This window comes from Podarcis tiliguerta (genome assembly GCF_965153285.1).
Source record: "Podarcis tiliguerta genome assembly, chromosome: 2".
Lineage (NCBI taxonomy): Eukaryota > Metazoa > Chordata > Lepidosauria > Squamata > Lacertidae > Podarcis > Podarcis tiliguerta.
In genome coordinates this window covers 6,567,980-6,587,038 of record NC_139535.1, presented here as the reverse complement: position 1 = coordinate 6,587,038, position 19,059 = coordinate 6,567,980, and the positions used below count along the sequence as shown (strand labels likewise).

Sequence of the window (19,059 nt, the reverse complement as noted above, 5' to 3'; positions counted from 1 at the left end):
TGCTGGAGGAGACTCTTGAGAGTCCATGGGACTCTGCAAGAAGATCAAACCTTTCCATTCTGAAGGAAATCAGCCCTGAGTGCTCACTGGAAGGACAGATCCTGAAGCTGAGGCTCCAATACTTTGGCCACCTCATGAGAAGAGAAGACTCCCTGGAAAAGACCCTGATGCTGGGAAAGATGGAGGGCAGAAGGAGAAGGGGACGACAGAGGACGAGATGGTGGGACAGTGTTTTCGAAGCTACCAGCATGAGCTTGACCAAACTGCGGGAGGAAGTGGAAGACAGGAGTGCCTGGCGTGCTCTGGTCCAGGGGGTCACAAAGAGTCGGACATGACTAAACGACTAAACAACAACAACAAGGTGCTACTGGAAGCAATCTTTTTAACAAATTTCTTCTGTTTCGACTACGGCAGACCAACACGGCTACCCACCTGTAACTCGGTATTTCATCAGCAGAGTTCAGTTCTGAAACATTGCCTTTCACTAGACTATGCAACAAGGAAACTGTCTCACTAACACTAACTAATATTTTGAAATGTTTGACTGCTCTTCCGTGCAAAACTGATGTGTCTAAAAATTGTATCTAAAACATAATTTGGTTTTTTAATATGTGCAGTGGAAGACAGGAGTGCCTGGCGTGCTCTGGTCCAGGGGGTCACGAAGAGTCAGGCACCACTAAACGTAAACAACAACAAAATTAGGCCACCGATGCCAGGCCAATCTAGTTGATATCCCTGCATTGCGGAGGGTTGGGGTCCCTCCCAACTCTACAATGCTATTCTTCTATGGCACCTGCTCTGCTCAATCCTCTTGCCCGTTTTCTCTCCAGTCACTGTCCAGCTACTCTGCAGTTGACTTGGGGGAGCGTCTCCCGCTTTTCTCCCTTGCATTTCCCCCCTCCCCATATTCTCTGTGGGTCTCCTTCACCCAAATGCAAGAGGAGGGGGCTCACCAGATCCACCCCACCTTGGAGGCGCACCACCTTCAAGGAACCGGCTTCCAGCTTGCAAAAAAAATATTCTCTTTGCGCTCCTTGCGCGCACCAAACCTCCGTCTTCCCTTTGCAAAGCTGGAGGGGTGAAGTCTTTTGCTTTAGAGGACACGCTCCCCCCTCTCCTTTCCCAATTTCCTTCCTCTCTAGGAATCGCTCTCTTCCGCTTCGCTTTAACCCTTCCTTCCTCAAACTTCTCCCTTCTGGAAGAAGGTACAGTATAGGGTTATAAAAGCCAGGACTAGCCGCCTGAGAAACAGTTTCTACGCAAATGCAATTCTGGTTCAAAACGCAGCATAAGGAGTCTCTATAGTATATTGTATCTTAAAATGGGGTTTCAGAGTTTTTAGGGGGTTTTGAATGTTTTATGTAGTTTTTCAGTTTCATTGTTCTGTATGGGACAATGACAATAAAGATATCGTATATTGTCCAGGCAGCAGTCACGAAATTAAAAGATGCCTGCTTTATGGGAGAAAAGCAATGACAAACCTAGACAGCATCTTAAAAAGTAGAGACATCAGCTTGCCAACAAAGGACCGTATAGTAAAAGCTATGGTTTTCCCAGTAGTGATGTATGGAAGTGAGAGCTGGACCATAAAGAAGGCTGATCACCGAAGAATTGATGCTTTTGAATTGTGGTGCTGGAGGAGACTCTTGAGAGTCCCATGGACTGCAAGAAGAACAAACCTCTCCATTCTGAAGGAAATCAGCCCTGAGTGTTCACTGGAAGGACAGATCCTGAAGCTGAGGCTCCAATACTTTGGCCACCGCATGAGAAGAGAAGACTCCCTGGAAAAGACCCTGATGTTGGGAAAGATGGAGGGCCCAAGGAGAAGGGGATGACAGAGGACAAGATGGTGGGACAGTGTTCTTGAACCATTGTATAAATGGTTTCTTGAAAAGAAGAACCGCGGCTCTTGCAAATTCTGCCTCTCCCGGAGATGCGCAAAGGCCCGGTCTTGCGGCTGGCACCACAACTTTGAGATTAATCTGGAGTGAGAGCCCTGAGTTGTAAACCCTAACTGCAACAGAAATCTGAGTGCTTTGTTTAACTCCTGTCTGCCAGGTTATCTGATAATGCCTTATCTGATTGCCTTTCGTGGTAGAAGAAGAAGAGTTTGGATTTGATATCCCGCCTTTCACTCCCTTTAAGGAGTCTCAAAGCGGCTAACATTCTCCTTTCCCTTCCTCCCCCACAACAAACACTCTGTGAGGTGAGTGGGGCTGAGAGACTTCAGAGAAGTGTGACTGGCCCAAGGTCACCCAGCAGCTGCATGTGGAGGAGCGGAGACGCGAACCCGGTTACCCAGATCACGTGACTACCGCTCTTAACCACTACACCACACTGGTAGTCTGCCCATTCCTTTGAGATGGTAATCACTTAATTCCTGAGACAATGGGAAGCTTCCCTCACCCTCTCCCTCCTTGCAGAGAAACATTTGGTCAGTTTGGGAGTCAAAATGGTCCATTTACTGTTTTGAATGCAATGGTACGTTACCATAAAACACGTTAAAGGATCCAATGGCATGTATCACTTAGAAATGTTCTTCTTTTCTAGAAACCATTTATACATTTTTTTTATTTTGAGGAGGAGTGGAATTGCATTTGCAAATGGATCAATTGATTAATCCTTTCTCAAGAGTGTTAATAAGAGGATTGTCACATGACATCTTTGTGGCTTTGCAGGATAAGGGATCCCCTATTTCAACTGTCTTTGCTTCAAGAAGGAATCTGACGGAAGAAGGAAGCGATCCTACAGCTCAGGCCGAGGGACCCCAAGAGGTTTGCAGCCGACTCCACCATCTCTGCCGTCAGTGGCTGAAGCCGGGGAGACACACCAAGGCTCAGATCCTGGATTTAGTGGTCCTGGAGCTGCTCCTGGCTGTCCTCCCTGTGGAGACAGAGAGCTGGGAAAAACTGTGGAAAGAGATTTTAAAATTCCCAGCATGCAGTTAATTAAAGGAAAATTCTATTAAGATGATGTACCGATGGTATTTTTGTAAAGCTTGCTAAAATGTATAAAGATACCTCTAATTTATACTGGAAATGTAAGGATAAGGAAGGTAATTTTTTTCCCTATGTGGTGGATGTGTAAAAAAGTAAAGGGCTTCTGGGAAATGATATAGAATGAACTTTAAAAAATTCTTGAAATTACGTTTGTTGAAAAAAAACCAGAGGCATTTTTACCAGGTGTAATAGGAGAATTGCCAAGGAAGCAAAAGAGACTGTTTATTTATGCGACTACAGCAGCCAGAATGCTGCTAGCCCAGATGCAGAAAGAAGAAAAGGTCCCAACGAAAGAGGAATGGATAACTAAGATTACTGACTCTACCGAAATGGCTAAACTTACCGTGAAGATCAGGCACCAAGATGAGAAAAAATTCAATCAAGAATGGGAAAGCTTTATAGACTATTTTAGAGAACACTGTAAAAACGTCAAAACATTGGCAGGTTTGATGTAACATTTATGAACTAAGAATAGAATTAGGAGGGGGGAAAGAAGTTGGAATTAATTGGAGAAATATAATTATATGCAAGGAGAATAAAGGGGGGGACGGAAACTAGGGGGGCCGGGGGAAAAGCCATTTATTGCAAATTTGGATTGAATACCTATATACCAAAAGGGGAACTGTTGTTATTTTGAAAGTTGAAAATAATTTCTTTTATATAATAAATAGTTTAAGAAATGTTTTAGGGCGCCCGTGCAGCTGATCCAGCGGGGCTTTCCGGAGGCGAGACCAGCGCCTCTCCTCGCTCTTTGCCCGGAGAAGCCCAGAGACACCTGCCGCTCGGCTCCGAAACGGTTAAGAGCAGCGGCGACAGAGCTGAGATTCCTAGAGCGGAGGGGGGAAAAGGCTGCCGGGAGAATAGCAGCTTCCGCTTCCTGTCCCGCTTTTGGGGTGGGGGGAGATGCCGAACATGGCGGCGGCTGTCCTTCCTCGCGGAGGCGCTGGAGGTGCGTCATATTATTATGTATTATAACGCGGGTGCTGCTGGGGGGAGTGTGGAGAGGGAGTTTTAAAAAACCCTATTAGGTAGACCGTTTCAATGTAGGTTTTTTTCTGTGCCTCCTTTCTCTAGTATTTCATATAATATTTTCAGTTCCCATTATTCATGCATTTGTGTACATTATTCTGCTAAAATAATGCATTTACAGTTCTTTCCCCCTTTGGATTGGATATCTACGTACCAAAAGGGGAACTGTTGTTATTTTTAAAATTGAAAATAATTTCTTTTATATAATAAATAGTTTAAGAAATGTTTTAGGGGTAGGAAATATTTTCCCAATGGAAGGGCAGGTCTTTCTCCTCCTTTCCTCCCTGCAGGCCAACTTGGGCAGGTGGGGGACCTTCCTTCGTCTCTCCATAGGGCTTGGGCTCAAGGCAAAACCTTGTGCATTAATAATAGTAATAATAATATTTATTTAGTTATACCCCGCCCTCCCTGGCCAGGACCTAGCTCAGGGTGGCTAACACGAAATATAAATTACTATAAAATACAGTAGGGAAAAAAACAAACAAAAAAACAACAGTTGCTTAAAATACGGCTTAAAATACAGTGGATGAAAGATCAGAATTAATGAAACCAAACACTGGTAAGGGCTCCTTATCAAGCCTACCTAGTGGCAGTGAAGGCAGCAAAGAAAGCATAGTTTTCTGCCTCCATTGCATCCTCAGCATGTTGTCTGGCAGAGATTTTCCGGTTTGTACAGGGCCTTTTACAGGCTGGCCCAAAGGAGGAGTAGAACCAGCAGTAGCTTGCTGTGTGCAAAGCATTTTGGCGATCAAATTGCTTGTATCCACCAAGATGTTGACTCTGCTGTTACAGCAGATGAGTCTCATGGGGTGTCCAGAGCACAGTCTAGTCCTGTTGTGAATTTTTTCAGTTGGTAAGGCTCGAGGATATGGACAAGGTGCTTGGATCAGTCAGGGTGACCGTTTGCATTCTAGACTCTTTCCCCTCTTGGCTGATAAAAACCAGCAGGGAGATGATCAGTGCCTCTTTACAAGAGGGGGTGGTCCCTGCATGTTTGAAGGAGGCAGAGGTAAAAACCACTCCTTAAAAAACTTTCCCTGCATTGAGAAAACTTAACTAAGAACCGGGCACTTGCTAATCTCCCTTTCCTGGGCAAGGTCCTGGAGCAAGTGGTCACAGACCAGATCCAGGTGCTTTTGGAAGAACCTGATTTTCTGGATCTATTTCAGTCAGAGTTTAGACCTGGCTTTGGCCCAGAAACTGCTTTGGTGGCCCTGTATGATGATTTCTGTCATGAGAGAGACAAGGGAAACATGTCTCTGTTAACGTATTTTTCACTCCATAGGGCGCACCGGACCATAGGGCGCACCTAGTTTTGGGAGGAGGAAAACAAGAAAAAATTATTCTGAATCCCAGAAGCCAGAACAGCAAGAGGGATCTGGCTTCTGGGATATCGTGTGGCTGTTCTGGCTTCTGGGATAACCGCGCCAAGCCTCTTCAGCGGGATGAAGGCTCCCCCTGCCCGAAGAGGCTGCGCACGGCTAAGGCAGAAGCCAGAACAGGCGCGTCGCTGAAGGGGTGCTGCGCCTTCTCTCTCTCTGCGCAGCGCCTCTCCTTCACAGCGCCCCTTCAGCGAAGCTGGAGAAGGAACAGAAGGAGTCCCTTCTGAGTCCTGCTTCGCATGACAGGCGTGTCGCTCAAGGGGTGCTGCGCCTTCTCTCTCTCTGTGCAGAGCATCTCCTTCAGCGAAGCCGCAGGAGGAACATAAAGAGACACTTCTGTTCCTCCTCCGGCTTCCAGGTCAGGCGTGTCGCCGTGAAGCCAAGGAGCCTGCATTCGCTCCATAGGACGCACACACATTTCCCCTTCATTTTTGGAGGGGAAAATGTGCGTCCTATAGAGCGAAAAATACGGTATTTGTTCTCGACCTCTCAGCGGCTTTCATTACCATCGACCAGGGTATCCTTCTGGAGCGGCTCTCTGAACTGGGGGGTGGGTGGGTGGGCTGGCGCCCCCCCCCTTTTGCCTGGAGATCAGGGACTTTGCCCGTAGTAGCAGAGTACAGCAGAAGCAGACTGTGGTTGTTTTGGAGCATCAAGGTTTATTTACAAAAAAATAAAGTAAATCAGCATGTCGATGAGCGGACTCGCGTACCCGTCTTCTTCCTGAGTCAGAGACAGAGGGAGAGCAAGCAGCAAGGGGCCAGAGGCCAGGGCCAAAAGGGAAGAGGGAGGAGACATATACAGTGGTGCCCCGCAAGACAAATGCCTCGCAAGACGGAAAACCCGCTAGACGAAAGGGTTTTCCGTTTTCTGAGGTGCTTCGCAGGAAGAATTTCTCTATGGGCTTGCTTCGCAAGACGAAAATGTCTTGCGATTCTTGCGATTTTTTTTCGCTCCCCACCCCCTTTTTCTAAGGCACTAAGCTGCTAATAGCCTTTTAGCAGCTAATCCGCTAATCCCTTAAGCCTTTAATAGCCGCAAATAGCTGCTAATAGCGCTAATCTGCTAATAGGGTTGCTTCGCAAGACGAAAAAACCGCTAGACGAAGAGACTCGCGGAACGGATTCTTTTCGTCTTGCGAGGACCACTGTAAATAGCTCCCGTTCTCATACAACAATACACTAGGTAAATAGGCAATTAAAGGCACCATGCCACACTGTGCAATGAGAGAATAAAACACTGCAATACTGGCATCGTGGCCCTGCTTTGCGGTGGTTCCAGTCCTACTTGGATGGTCATTTCCAAAGGGTGTTACTTGGGGAATGCATTTCAGCCCCATGGAAGCTTCAATGTGGGCTTCCGCAAGGCCCAATCCAATCCCCCATGTTCTTTAACATCTACATGAAATCACTGGGAGGGGTTATCCAGAGGTTTGGAGTATGTTGCCAGCAGTATGCTGATGACACTCAGCTATCTCCTTTCTATCTGTTTTTTTCCCCAAAATAAAATTTATTGAAAATTTAAAAATTACAAATAAGATAAACAGAAAAAAAGGAAAAAGAAGATAAAAACAATAGAAAAGCAAACATCAATCAAACAATACAAATAAAAAAAGTTCAAAATCCAAAAAAAGAAAGAAAGACAAAACACATAACACATCAAAGTCCCAAAACCAAAATTAACCACAAAAATTTAAAAACAAATCCAGTATTCCCAAATCCTTAACTGTCATAACCTTATTTCATCGACCTCCTCATACCTCCCTTTTGTGTATTCTAGTTATTAATTATAACAGCAAATCCTTTCCATTTTTTCATAATACCTTGTCATTAAATTACCTTGATCTATTTTAGCCTATACAGTGGTGCCCCGCAAGACGAAAAACCCGCTAGACGAAAGGGTTTTCCGTTTTGGAGGTGCTTTGCAAAACGAATTTCCTATGGGCTTGCTTCGCAAGACGAAAATGTCTTGCGAGTTGCTGCGGGGGTTTTTTCCTCCCACCCCCCTTTTCCCCAAGCCACTTAGCAGCTGATCTGCTAAGCCGCTTAACAGCTGATCCGCTAAGCCGCTTATCAGCTGATCCACTAAGCCGCTTATCAGCTGATCTGCTAAGCCGCTAATAGCGCTAAGCCGCTAATGGGCTTGCTTCCCAAGACGAAAAAAACCGCAAGACGAAGAGACTCGCGGAACGGATTCTTTTCGTCTTGCGAGGCACCACTGTATTACATAAAAAAACCCTAAAATTTTAAACTTAAGTCTTATTCATACCAGTTTCTCCTAGCCTTAACATATTCTTACCACCCTCTTTTTAACAATTCTACTAAAGTCAAATAATTTCATTCCAGCATTTTTCTACTATTCATTAATTTTCTAGAACAATCCTAAATAAGAATTATTATTATTTTTGAAACTTTCTTCCAATCTTCATCCAACGTCTCTTCCTCCTGGTCCCGGGTTTAGTCAGTCCTTTCTGTCCCATCCATCAAGTTCATTAACCTGGTAATCTTATGTCCGAGGCCCTTAAGTCTCTTTCATGTCCCATCCGCAGATCTTCTTCATATTCTCCTTTCACTCTTGGAAACTCCAACTTAAGAATGTTTTTATCCCTTCTCGACAGATCAGCCCCTTTTCCATAGTCCACACTGAACTCCATGTGATTTTTAATAACTTGTTTCAAACCTCCTCCAAAATTGAGGACCCCCCATCCCCAAACTCCTCACGACCCATTGCCAGACTTGAAAAGTCAAAACATCCCTGCATAGGGGGGGTCTATCCGGCCCCCCATCTCCAAACTAAATATCACTCTATCTCTCCAAATCTGGCTTTTTCCAAGTTCATTTGTCAGATCCAACAACTCATTTTCCTGCTGGGCCACAGCTCCCTCCATCTCTGCCACCTGAGGTCCAACAACTACCTCCTCCCTCATCTGATCTGTCAGAGCACAAGTTGATTCCTGGGTGGGTTCTATGTAGATACCCACCGCCTGTCCAGAATTTCTAATCGCAACAGTCATCAAATCCGTCTTCTCATGTAACTGTCCCAATAAGACACTTGTCACATCCGTCTTCTCATGTAACTGTTCCAGTGAAACGCTTATCTTGCGAAAAGCACACACCAAAGCCTCTGAGTACATTGTTATGCAAGGTCAGCAGTCTGTTCCCACGATATTAATCTATTTGCAGCTGCGAGACTCTCCAGTTCAAATTCAGTAACAGTATCTTTTTTTAAAAAAAAAATAATATTTTATTTTCCACATTCAATAAACAAACAAAGAACAAATCGACAAACACATCAAAAAGAAAAAAGAAAAAGAAAAACAATACATACATTGTACAAAGACAAGAAGAAAAATGAAAAAGGTAAGAATAAAAGAATTAAAAACAAATATTGTGTCATTGTATTCTTCAGCATTAACTTAAGTCTGCGACTTCCCCATGCCTTCCCACTCTGTATTCTAGGTCTTATATTCTGGTAGTAAACTCTTTCCCTTTGGCGTATCTTTGGTTCAGATTAATGTTATTGTCTTATTTATCCTTACATTTCCCTATGTCTTACTAAATATACTTTCTTTAACATTGTCATTTTTATAATAACATTCTTTTACATTCAATCTGATAACCTCAAACGTTCGTAATTTTATAATGCTTCTGTAAATAGTCTTTAAATTTCCTCCAGTCTTCCTTCACCATCTCTTCTCCCTGGTCTCTGATTCTGCCAGTCATTTCTGCAAGTTCCATATAGTCAATGAGCTTCATTTGCCATTCTTCCAGCGTGGGTAGATCTTGCGTCTTCCAGTATTGCGCGATGAGTATTCTTGCTGCTGTTGTAGCATCAAATTCAGTAACAGTATCACAAGCTCCCTCTAGGGGAAAAACTTCCATTTGTATTCATCTCTTCTTCTTTTTTCCCCCCCTCAAAGGCGGGTCTAATAACAAAGTTTCCTTTTTCAGATATTTTGTCAATATTTGTTCCTTTAGAATGCGAAAGAGAGCAATGGAATCACTATGTTTCTCTTCTTTTAACTATCTGTCAAAGACGTTTGTCTTTAGTCAATGAACTTCCCAAAAGCTTCTCTCCTGACACCCCGCTCCCAGGATCGAGACGATGGAAAATTACTTTTCTTTACGTTCTCTTCTGCAGGCTTAAACAGTCCAGAAAAAATCCCCCCTCTTCTCCTGCTTCCGAAGGGGGTTCAGTACTTTTAAATGATGAAAGTTAATCCTTTACAAACGATTTTTTAAACTCTAGTTTACCATGTCTTTGCTTTAAGCTATCTACAAAAAACGGAAGGCTGACTTCCTGTTTAGACCTTCCCGTTTCAGTGCCAATTTAAAAAGAATTTCTCAGTCCAAATTCCTGTTCTAGTTGTCGTTGTTTAAAGTCCAATTGTCCAAATCTTATCTACTCACGGGTAGTTGTTTTTGTAGCCAAATTGTCCCAGGAAAAAGGGAGCGCTCTCCGGCAACGGCTATACGGCTTCACTCCACGGAAGAAGCAGTTGACTCTCAGCACCGCGCCACTTGCCCCTCTACGCTCCGGAGCCCAAAATTGGGTTCCTTTACGAATTGGGGGGGGGGCACAAAAGGTGCCCACCGAGTCCCATGGTCACAGGCTTCATCCGCCTGTGATTTTTAAAGGGTCCCCGCTTCGCCGTAGCGGAACAGACCCGTTTCCCGTGGAGCTAGTCCCTCCAGATCAGAGGGAATCCGCCATTACCGATGGCGCACCCCGGAAGTCTATTTCTCCTTTCTATCTGTAGTGGAAGTGCTGGACCAGTGTCTTGCCTGGGTAATGGGCTCTATGAGAGCCAACAAATTGAAGCTCAATCCAGATAAGGCTCAGTTAGTGGGTGGTTCCTAGAGCAGATGGGTGGGAGGTCGCCTGCTCTTGATGGGGTTACACTTCCTCTGGAGGAGCAGGTTCGTAGCTTGGGGGTTCTCCTGGATCCTTTGCTGTCACTTGAGGCTCAGAAGGCCTGGAGTGCCTTCCATCAGCTTTGGCTGGTGGCCCAGCTACACCCCTATCTGGCCAGGGATAGCCTTCAGCTAGTGCAGAATTCAGCAGCCAGGTTGCTCACCGGAGAAAGGTGGCTTGGGCATATTACCCCCATCCTGGTCTGACTGACTACCAATTAGTTTCTGGGTCCAATTCAATTTGCTGGTTTTGACTTGTAAAGCCTTAAGTGGCTCAGGACCAGGAATACTTCAAGGGCTGCTTCTTTCCATATGAACCTACCTACCTGGACCCTGAGATCCCCTTATGAGGGCCTCCTCCTCAAGTGGTCCGAGGATGGCAACACGATAACAGGGCTTTCTCTGCAGTGGCTCCCTGTCTGTGGAATGCTCTCCCCAGGGAAGTTCGCCTGGCGCCTTTCTTATAAACCTTCGTTGTTGTTTACTCGTCTTAGTCGTTTCCGACTCTCCGTTACCCCATGAACCAGAGCATGCCTTGGAAACAGTCGCTTTCTTCTCAAAGCTTCTCCTTTTTTATGTCCATGGAGCTTTCATGGCAAAATACTGGAGTGGGTTGCCACTTTCTTCTCCAGGTGGATCACGTTTAGTCTAAACTCTCGGCTGACCTCTCTATCCTGGGTGGCCCTGCACGGCATAGGTCATAGCTTCTCTCAGTTATTCAAGCCCCTTCGCCACGACAAGGCAGTGATCCATGAAGGGATATACACCTTTAAGTGCCATGCAAACATGTTCCTTTTTATCCAGGTTTTTGCTTGATATGTTTGACATCCTGTAGTCTTTTTCAAACGTGGCTCTTTTTGGAGGGTGGTGGTTATTGGGTTGTTATTTTTATTCTGATTATATATGATGTGACCTTTCTGTGAACCACGCTGAGACCTCGGGGTATAGGGGGGTATATAAACTCAATAAATAATAATACTAACATTAATACTTTCATTATTTGTACCCCATGGATTGGACTGGGTTGCCCCAGCCATTCTAGGTGGCTTCCAACAAATATAAAAGCACAATAAAAAAGAAAACATTAAAAACTTCCCTACACAGTGCTGCCTCCAGTTGTCTTCTAAAATTTGCATAGTTATTTTTTTGACAACTGACGGGAGGGCGTTCCACAGGGTGGGCACCACTGCCAAGAAGGCCCTCTGCCTTGTTCCCTATAACTTCCCTTCTCACAGTGAGGGAACTGCCACAAGGCCCTGGGACCTGGATCTCTGTGTCCTGACTGAATGATTGGGGTGAAGACCCTCCTTTAGCATTTCATCAGTTTGCCTTTTTATTCCATCAGGAGATGTTGAAGGGATGCTGGCAGAAGGGGAACAATCAGAAGTGTCACCGAAAGGATCCAAAGAGGAGGGGGAGCAAAGGAAGCTGAGGGTTCAAGATGGAGGCAGAAGGCGAGAGGGGAGACGAAAGCAGAAGCCGGAGGGTGACTCTTGTTTGTCTCAGGGTGGTGAAAATCAAATTCCCAGAGAGGAGAAAAAGCATGAATGTTTGGAGTGTGGAAAGAGCTTCAGTAACAGTAGTGCCTTTATCTTGCACCAAAGATCTCATACAGGGGAGAAACCGTATACATGTTCAGAGTGTGGAAAGAGCTTCAGTCACAATAGTGTCTTTATCTTGCACCAAAGATCTCATACAGGGGAGAAACCGTATACATGTTCAGAGTGTGGAAAGAGCTTCAGTCGGAGTAGCTTACTTAAGTCCCATCAACGAACTCATACAGGGGAGAAACCTTACAAATGTTTGGAGTGTGGGAAGAGCTTCAGTCACAGTAGTGCCCTTATCTTGCATCAAAGATCTCATACAGGAGAGAAACCGTATAAATGTTCAGAGTGTGGAAAGAGCTTCAGTCACTGTGGTACTCTTACTAGGCATCAAAGATCTCATACAGGGGAGAAACCGTATACATGTTTGGAGTGTGGAAAGAGCTTCAGTGAGAATGGTGCCCTTACCTCGCATCAAAGATCTCATACAGGGGAAAAACCGTATACATGTTCAGAGTGTGGAAGGAGCTTCAGTCAGAGTAGCACCCTTAAGTCGCATCAACAAACTCATACAGGGGAGAAACCGCATACGTGTTTGGAGTGTGGAATGAGCTTCGCTCGCAGCAATGCGCTTACTAGTCATCAACAAACTCATCGAGGCAGCAAACCTTTTAAATGCTGGGAATGTGGCAAGAACTTCAGTCGCATCTACTCCCTTTCCTCACATGAAAGAGTTCATACAGGGGAGAAACGATATACATGTTTGGAGTGTGGAAAGACCTTCAGCTACAGTTGCAGCCTTACCTTGCATCAAAGATTGCACACAGGAGAGAAACCGTATAAATGTTTGGAGTGTGGCAAGAGCTTCTATCGTGGTAGCGAACTCACGTTGCATCAAAGAACTCATACAGGGGAGAAGCCATATACATGTTCGGAGTGTGGAAGGAGCTTCCGGTGCAGTAGCTCCCTTACGTTGCATCAACGAACTCATACAGGGGAGAAGCCGTATACATGTTCGGAGTGTGGAAGGAGCTTCAGGTGCAGTAGCTCCCTTAAGTCGCATCAACGAACTCATACAGGAGAGAAACCGTATACATGTTCGGAGTGTGGAAGGAGCTTCAGGTACAGTAGCTCCCTTACGTTGCATCAACGAACTCATACAGGAGAGAAACCGTATACATGTTCAGAGTGTGGAATGAGCTTCACTCAAAGTAGCTCCCTTAAGTCGCATGAAAGAACTCATACAGGAGAGAAACCGTATACATGTTTGGAGTGTGGAAAAAGCTTCCGTCGCAGTAAGCAGCTTACTAGCCACCAAAGAACTCATACAGGGAGGAAATCTTAGAAATGTTTGGCCTATAGAAAGAACTTATGTGACAAGGACTCCCTTACTAAACGGAAATGAACTCGTACAAGGGAAACAGAAAGGGTTGGCGTGTGGGAAGATCTTTAATCATATCAAATAACTCCTGCAGAGAGTAAAACAACGATTGTGTTCAGAATTAGAATTTGCTTCCATTGGAATTTTTTTTCCTTTTAGTGGCTGTGTTGCAGATTGTTCTCCTGAGCAGAGTTGGATTTACATAGCTATGTTCTATTTTCTTTCTCATGCGTTATTTCCCATGTATTCATCACTTGTATATAGCGTTGCTTTAATATTTCTCCTATACCCCAAAATTTGTTAATCTGGTGTGAATTGATCTGATATTTTTCATAGACACAAATGCATCCGCTGGTATTCTGTTGACGTATGTAAATGACGTATCTTTGCAATGAGAGTCTGGCCCCACAGATCATAGCTCTAATGAACAAATGCTGTTGAAAAACATATACTGTATAATAAGCCTCAATACGCAGTCAAGAGAGAAATTCTTCTTTGGCGATCGCTCGTAGCCAAGTAAGATTGTCTTCCATAAACACGGTTTTAACAATGAGTCCGTAAGTGACTATGGAGGCCAATTCTGGACACACACGTCCCTCCACCGTGGGGACATAGCTTTCCAGGTGGGAGTTGATCATGGTTGGGGTTTGCCATGCATGCCTTCCTCTTAGCACGCTTCTCCCTTGTGTCCTGAGTTCGAGTGTCTTCAAAGTCCGTGACACCTTTGGTCGAGAGAGAAATTAGAGCAGTTTAGAAGATGCGTTGATTTTCCAGCCTGTGTCTAGAGTGTTAATAGGTCACGGTTTCGGGATGTGTGTTTCTTCACCTTCATCTGCCTAGGAGGGATTTCAGTTTTATGTCTCCGAAATATCCAGGCAGTGGCCGGAATAGAGGCAATGGAAAGAATATGATGAAATAAAAGAACATCTTCAAAGCTGGCTGCATCATAGACAATTAAAGGATATCTTTAAAGAGGACAATAAGAAAGGCATCTCCTAGTCGGTTTCCTCAGCTTGTAAACCGCCTTGAGTATTGTAAGATAGAAAGGCGGTATACAAATTAAAAATGATGATGGTGATGATGATGATGATGATGTAGAACTGGCAAAAATGACAGACAGACTAAGAGAAAAGGACAACAGAGACTTTGAAAAACAATGGGAACCATTTATAGAAACAAAGATAGAGTTGATGGCAGGATTTAAATAAACATTCGCACTATTAGTATTAGAAAATGTGTAGAAGATAGAGAAATATGGTGTGCTTACTTTTATGTATTTAGGTTTGATGTCATGTTATTAATAACTTTTTCTGTTAGGAGGTAGCAAGGTGGGTGAAAAGAAAAACAAACCAGAAGCGGAAGTTGGGGAAGCCTAGGAGGGGAGGGAGGAAGGAACACATAGTAAATGTTAAGACTTTGAGATGTATGTAATGAATGAAAAAGAAAAATGAATAAAATTTTATTTAAAAAAACCAGTGAGTCCATAAGTGACTGTGGAGGCCAATTCTGGACCTACACGTCCCTCCACAGTGGGGACATAGCTTTCCAGGTGGGAGTTGATCATGGTTGGGGTTTGCCATGTATGCCTTCCTCTTAGCATGCTTCTCCCTTGCGTTCTGAGTTCGAGTGTCTTCAAAGTCCATTACACCTTTGGTCGAGAGAGAAATTAGAGCAGTTTAGAAGATGCATTGATTTTCCAGCTTGTGTCTAGAGTGTTAATAGTTCACTGTTTCGGGATGCATGTTTCTTCACCTTCATCTGCCTAGGAGGGATTTCAATTTTATGTCTCCGAAATATCCAGGCAGTGGCCGGTTCCTGATGGGATGCATTTGTGCTGTGTGTTCTCCTCCCAGCTCTCCCCTCCCCTAGTATTTCCTGTAACACCCCCCCCCAACATTCTGGAAATGTGAACTCCACTATGCAGCTATGTGCAGGTATTTGTTTATTTTATAATCTGGGAAAGGAAGAAGATGCACCCTCATGCAGCACACATGAAAAAACCAAATTATGTTTTAAATACAATTTTTAGATACATCAGTTTTGCACGGAAGAGCAGTCAAACATTTCAAAATACATGTGTGTTAGCGAGACAGTTTCCTTGTTGCATAGTCTAGTGAAAGGCAATGCTTCAGAACGGAACTCTGCTGATGAGTTACAGGTAGGTAGCCGTGTTGGTCTGCCGTAGTCGAAACAAAATAAATAAATAGATAAGATAAGATTCCTTCCAGTAGCACCTTAGAGACCAACTAAGTTTATTATTTGTATACTTCTTCCGATACACTGAAACAGAAGTTACCAGGCCCTTCTATATAATGAGAGGGTGGGGAGGGGTACTACTCAGAAGGGTGGTGGGAATGGGTGACTGGCTGATCGGTGTGGTAAACCTGTTGAGGACTGTTAATGCCTGCAATTGGTCTTACAGGAAAAAGCAAGGGGTGAGATGGCTAAAATAGCTTATCATGTATAATGAGATAAGAATCCATTGTCTCTATTCAGACCAGATCTCTCCATGGTTTTAAGTTTGGTAAAGGTAAAGGTAAAGGTACCCCTGCCCATACGGGCCAGTCTTGACAGACTCTAGGGTTGTGCGCCCATCTCACTCAAAGAGGCCGGGGGCCAGCGCTGTCCGAAGACACTTCCGGGTCACGTGGCCAGTGTGACATCGCTGCTCTGGCGAGCCAGCGCAGCACACGGAAACACCGTTTACCTTCCCGCTAGTAAGCGGTCCCTATTTATCTACTTGCACCCGAGAGTGCTTTCGAACTGCTAGGTTGGCAGGCGCTGGGACCAAACAGCGGGAGCGCACCCCGCTGCGGGGATTCAAACCGCCGACCTTTCGATCGGCAAGCCCTAGGCGCTGAGGCTTTAACCCACAGCGCCACCCCCGTCCCTCCTTTAAGTTTGGTAGTAAGTTGCAATTCAGCAACTTCTCTTTCCAGTCTATTTCTGAAATTCTTTTGTAATGAGACCGCGACTTTCAGATCTTGTATAGAATGTCCTGGGAGATTGGAGTGTTCTCCTACTGGTTTCAGAAATACCTGATAGTGCAGGTATTAGTCCAGCAAACTTAACCCATCTTCTCCAATGGATGCCTGTTGCTCATGCCTAGAGATGGGAAGGCCTGGAAAAAAACTAGAAAAAGGGGGGGGGGACACACAGATTTTTCCTAAAGCCCTTTTTTCCTGGAAAAATTGGAAAAAATTGTTTGATATAGTTTGAATATTCCACACATTTTCAATTTCAATTTTTCCTCGAAAAAAATGACTTTGGGGGGAAAGAGGAAAAAACGTGTCCTCCCCCCTTTTTCCATCCCCCCCCCAGGTCTTCCAGAACCCCCACTTTGGAGCTCCCTGTCGACAGACACAGGCAGGTGCTCTCACTGTAATCTTTCCGGCAACTGCTCAAAACATTTCCGTTGGGCCAGCGCATCTGAACACGTAGAAGCTGCCTGCGATTTACTTCCTTTTAACCACTGCTGACTTTAATCATCTTCTGAATACCCTTAAATACCTGCTTTTAACTGTGTTTTATCCATCATTTTAATGTTCTGTTGTCTATTTTTGTAAACTGTTTAGAAGCTCTCTTACCACCATGCGGTTTATAAGATATAATAACAAGTTCAATTTAGAAAACACACAGACTCCTTTTCCTTTCATACAGAGTTTGAGCCTTAGTGCAACATAATATTCAGTAACTGGATGTTGCTTCCTTCTGGGCCTGGCATGCAAAAAAATTGCCTTACGCTTTGCCCCCGCTGTCCTCAAGTGGAGATGGGAAGGCCTGGAAAAAACCGGAAAAATGGGGGTGGGGACAGTCCGTCCCCCCGTTTCCCCCCAAAGCCGTTTTTTAGAAGTCCATGGGGGAAATGACATAGAGGAAGAGGAAGAAGAAATGGAAAATGATAGCAGTAGTTTAGAAAGTGAGATAGAATAAACTGCATGTATATGTTGTATCTTCTATTGCTTTTAAAGCGCTACTCAAAGGGTAGACCTTCCATGCAGCTTAAATATTGAGGTGGACCTTAACTTTATTTGCTGTTGGTGCTAAGAGGCAATTTTGATTATTATTTATGTTGGTGGTTTCTTGCTGTTTTGTTGCTTTTGAGAGAAAGGGGGGTGGTTACCTGTTTTATTGCAAGCCTAATACTTTTATATACACTGTGTTTCATGGAATCTGAAAACTACTCCACGCTGATTTTTTTTTCAAGTTTTCCAGAAAAAAACAAGGAAAAACGTTTCTCCCCCCCCCCCCCATGGCTTCAAAATTTCCGGAGATTTTACATCTCTACTCTGCTGCCTTCTTAGAAACTGTCCTCTGGTCCCCCCCATATGTCTGTCGTTCACTAAAATGCTTGCACTCCCATTATAAGGTGCAAGCCCTTCCTGGGAATTCCTGGGCAGAGAGCTGCTGAACCCCAGACCCCAAAAGGAAATCCAACCTCATCCAGGAGGCGATGCTAAAAACTGAATTCTGTTTTAAATGCAGTTTTAAAGATATATTTGCACAGAAATGTAAAAAATGCCTTTGTTAGGAAAACCGTTGCCCTAGGTACTCTACCCTAGGTGCAGGCTTTCCCAAACATGGGCCTCTAGCTATTTTTGGACTACGATTCCCATCATCCCTTATGACTGCTGGGAGTGATAGGAGTTGTAGTCCTGAAAGATCTGGAGACCCAAGTGTGGGAAAGTATGCTCTAGTGAAAGGGGAGGATACGGACGTGAACTTTGCTGATTCAATTGTAGACGGCATCTTCTTTAGCTCCAATTAGAGAGGAGTTCAGGGAGCAAACGGCCTCTTCCTCTGATGACGTCTCTCCCCCTGCCTTGCTGAGATTGTGTGTTTCTGCTTCCTTGCAGCCATATATTGCAGGGGGCTGGACTAGAGGACCTTTGGGGTCCCTTCCAACTCTATCATTTTATGGAAGCTGCCCATACACACACACAGCCACACATCCCCCCTTGCCCAGCACATTCACAAGGTGGGAACATAAAGAACGCAGGGAAATTGAAATGCAATCTGTGACACACACACCCCTTTAACACAGTGGCTCCCAGGCTTTTTCTGGCTCCCATCTTCTTTTTTCCATAAAATCGTCCCAATGCCTATTATTATTATTATTATTATTATTATTATTATTATTATTATACCACCCTATACTCGGGGGTCTCAGGGTGCTTCACAGAATAAGATTAAGATATAAAACCGAGAAACCTACAACAACCCTGTGAGTTAGGCTACGCTGAGAGGCATAGACTGGCCCCATGGCTACCTGGTGAGGAATTCGATCCCTGGTCTTCCAAGGCCATAGTCGAGCACTCTAACCACTACATGACACTGCCTCTCATCACTGCCTAAGAAGTCCCAACATTGTGGAAGTAGAGATCAGAGTTCCCACAAGGGAGAGATTTATTCACCCTCTCCCCCAGCTGCCTGGTGCTCAAAGGGTTAAAGATGAAGTGCAGGATTCCCAGAGAGGCAGGAAGCTGGAGGAGCAGCTTGGTCCTCCAGGGCAAAAGCCCCTCCTCCCTCCTGCCTTGTGCATGGTCCTTTTGCAGAAGAGAGGCTGCAGAGGTTGGATGCATGGAAGAAAGCAGGCAGGGAGGCTGGGGCTGGATCCTGCTCCAACCCAGAGCAGCTTGAAGCAGGACCTGAGGTTCCCCCACCTCTGGCTGAGGCCCCTTGTGGTCCACGCTCCCTTGGCCAGCCTTTGCCTCGAAGCAGAACCTGGAAAGAATAGGAAAAGAGGCTGCAGGGGACAATCCTTCAGCCATATTGGAGGCTGCTGTCCAAATCTCTAAACTGCCCCACTTG

At 44.8% G+C, this 19,059-nt stretch overlaps 1 protein-coding gene and 1 long non-coding RNA gene across 3 annotated transcripts; both read left to right on the top strand.

Moving 5' to 3' along the window:
* The first annotated feature begins 3,808 nt into the window (after positions 1 to 3,808).
* Positions 3,809 to 14,250, top strand: LOC310670485 (uncharacterized protein). Of its 2 annotated transcripts, none has more exons than XM_083425909.1 (2): positions 3,809 to 3,948; positions 11,669 to 14,250. In XM_083425909.1, exons 1-2 carry the CDS (start codon positions 3,903 to 3,905, stop codon positions 13,210 to 13,212), a joined length of 1,590 nt encoding a protein of 529 aa, XP_083282035.1. In that variant the 5' UTR covers positions 3,809 to 3,902; the 3' UTR covers positions 13,213 to 14,250. The 2 variants fall into 2 exon arrangements, with proteins under 2 accessions (XP_083282035.1, XP_083282036.1); XM_083425910.1 differs by having other exon boundaries at positions 3,863 to 3,948; positions 11,672 to 14,250.
* LOC310673141 lies at positions 7,654 to 9,749 on the top strand. The gene is made up of 2 exons (XR_014508877.1): positions 7,654 to 8,607; positions 9,240 to 9,749. It is a non-coding gene; the product is annotated as an uncharacterized lncRNA (long non-coding RNA).
* Positions 14,251 to 19,059: the final 4,809 nt, after the last annotated feature.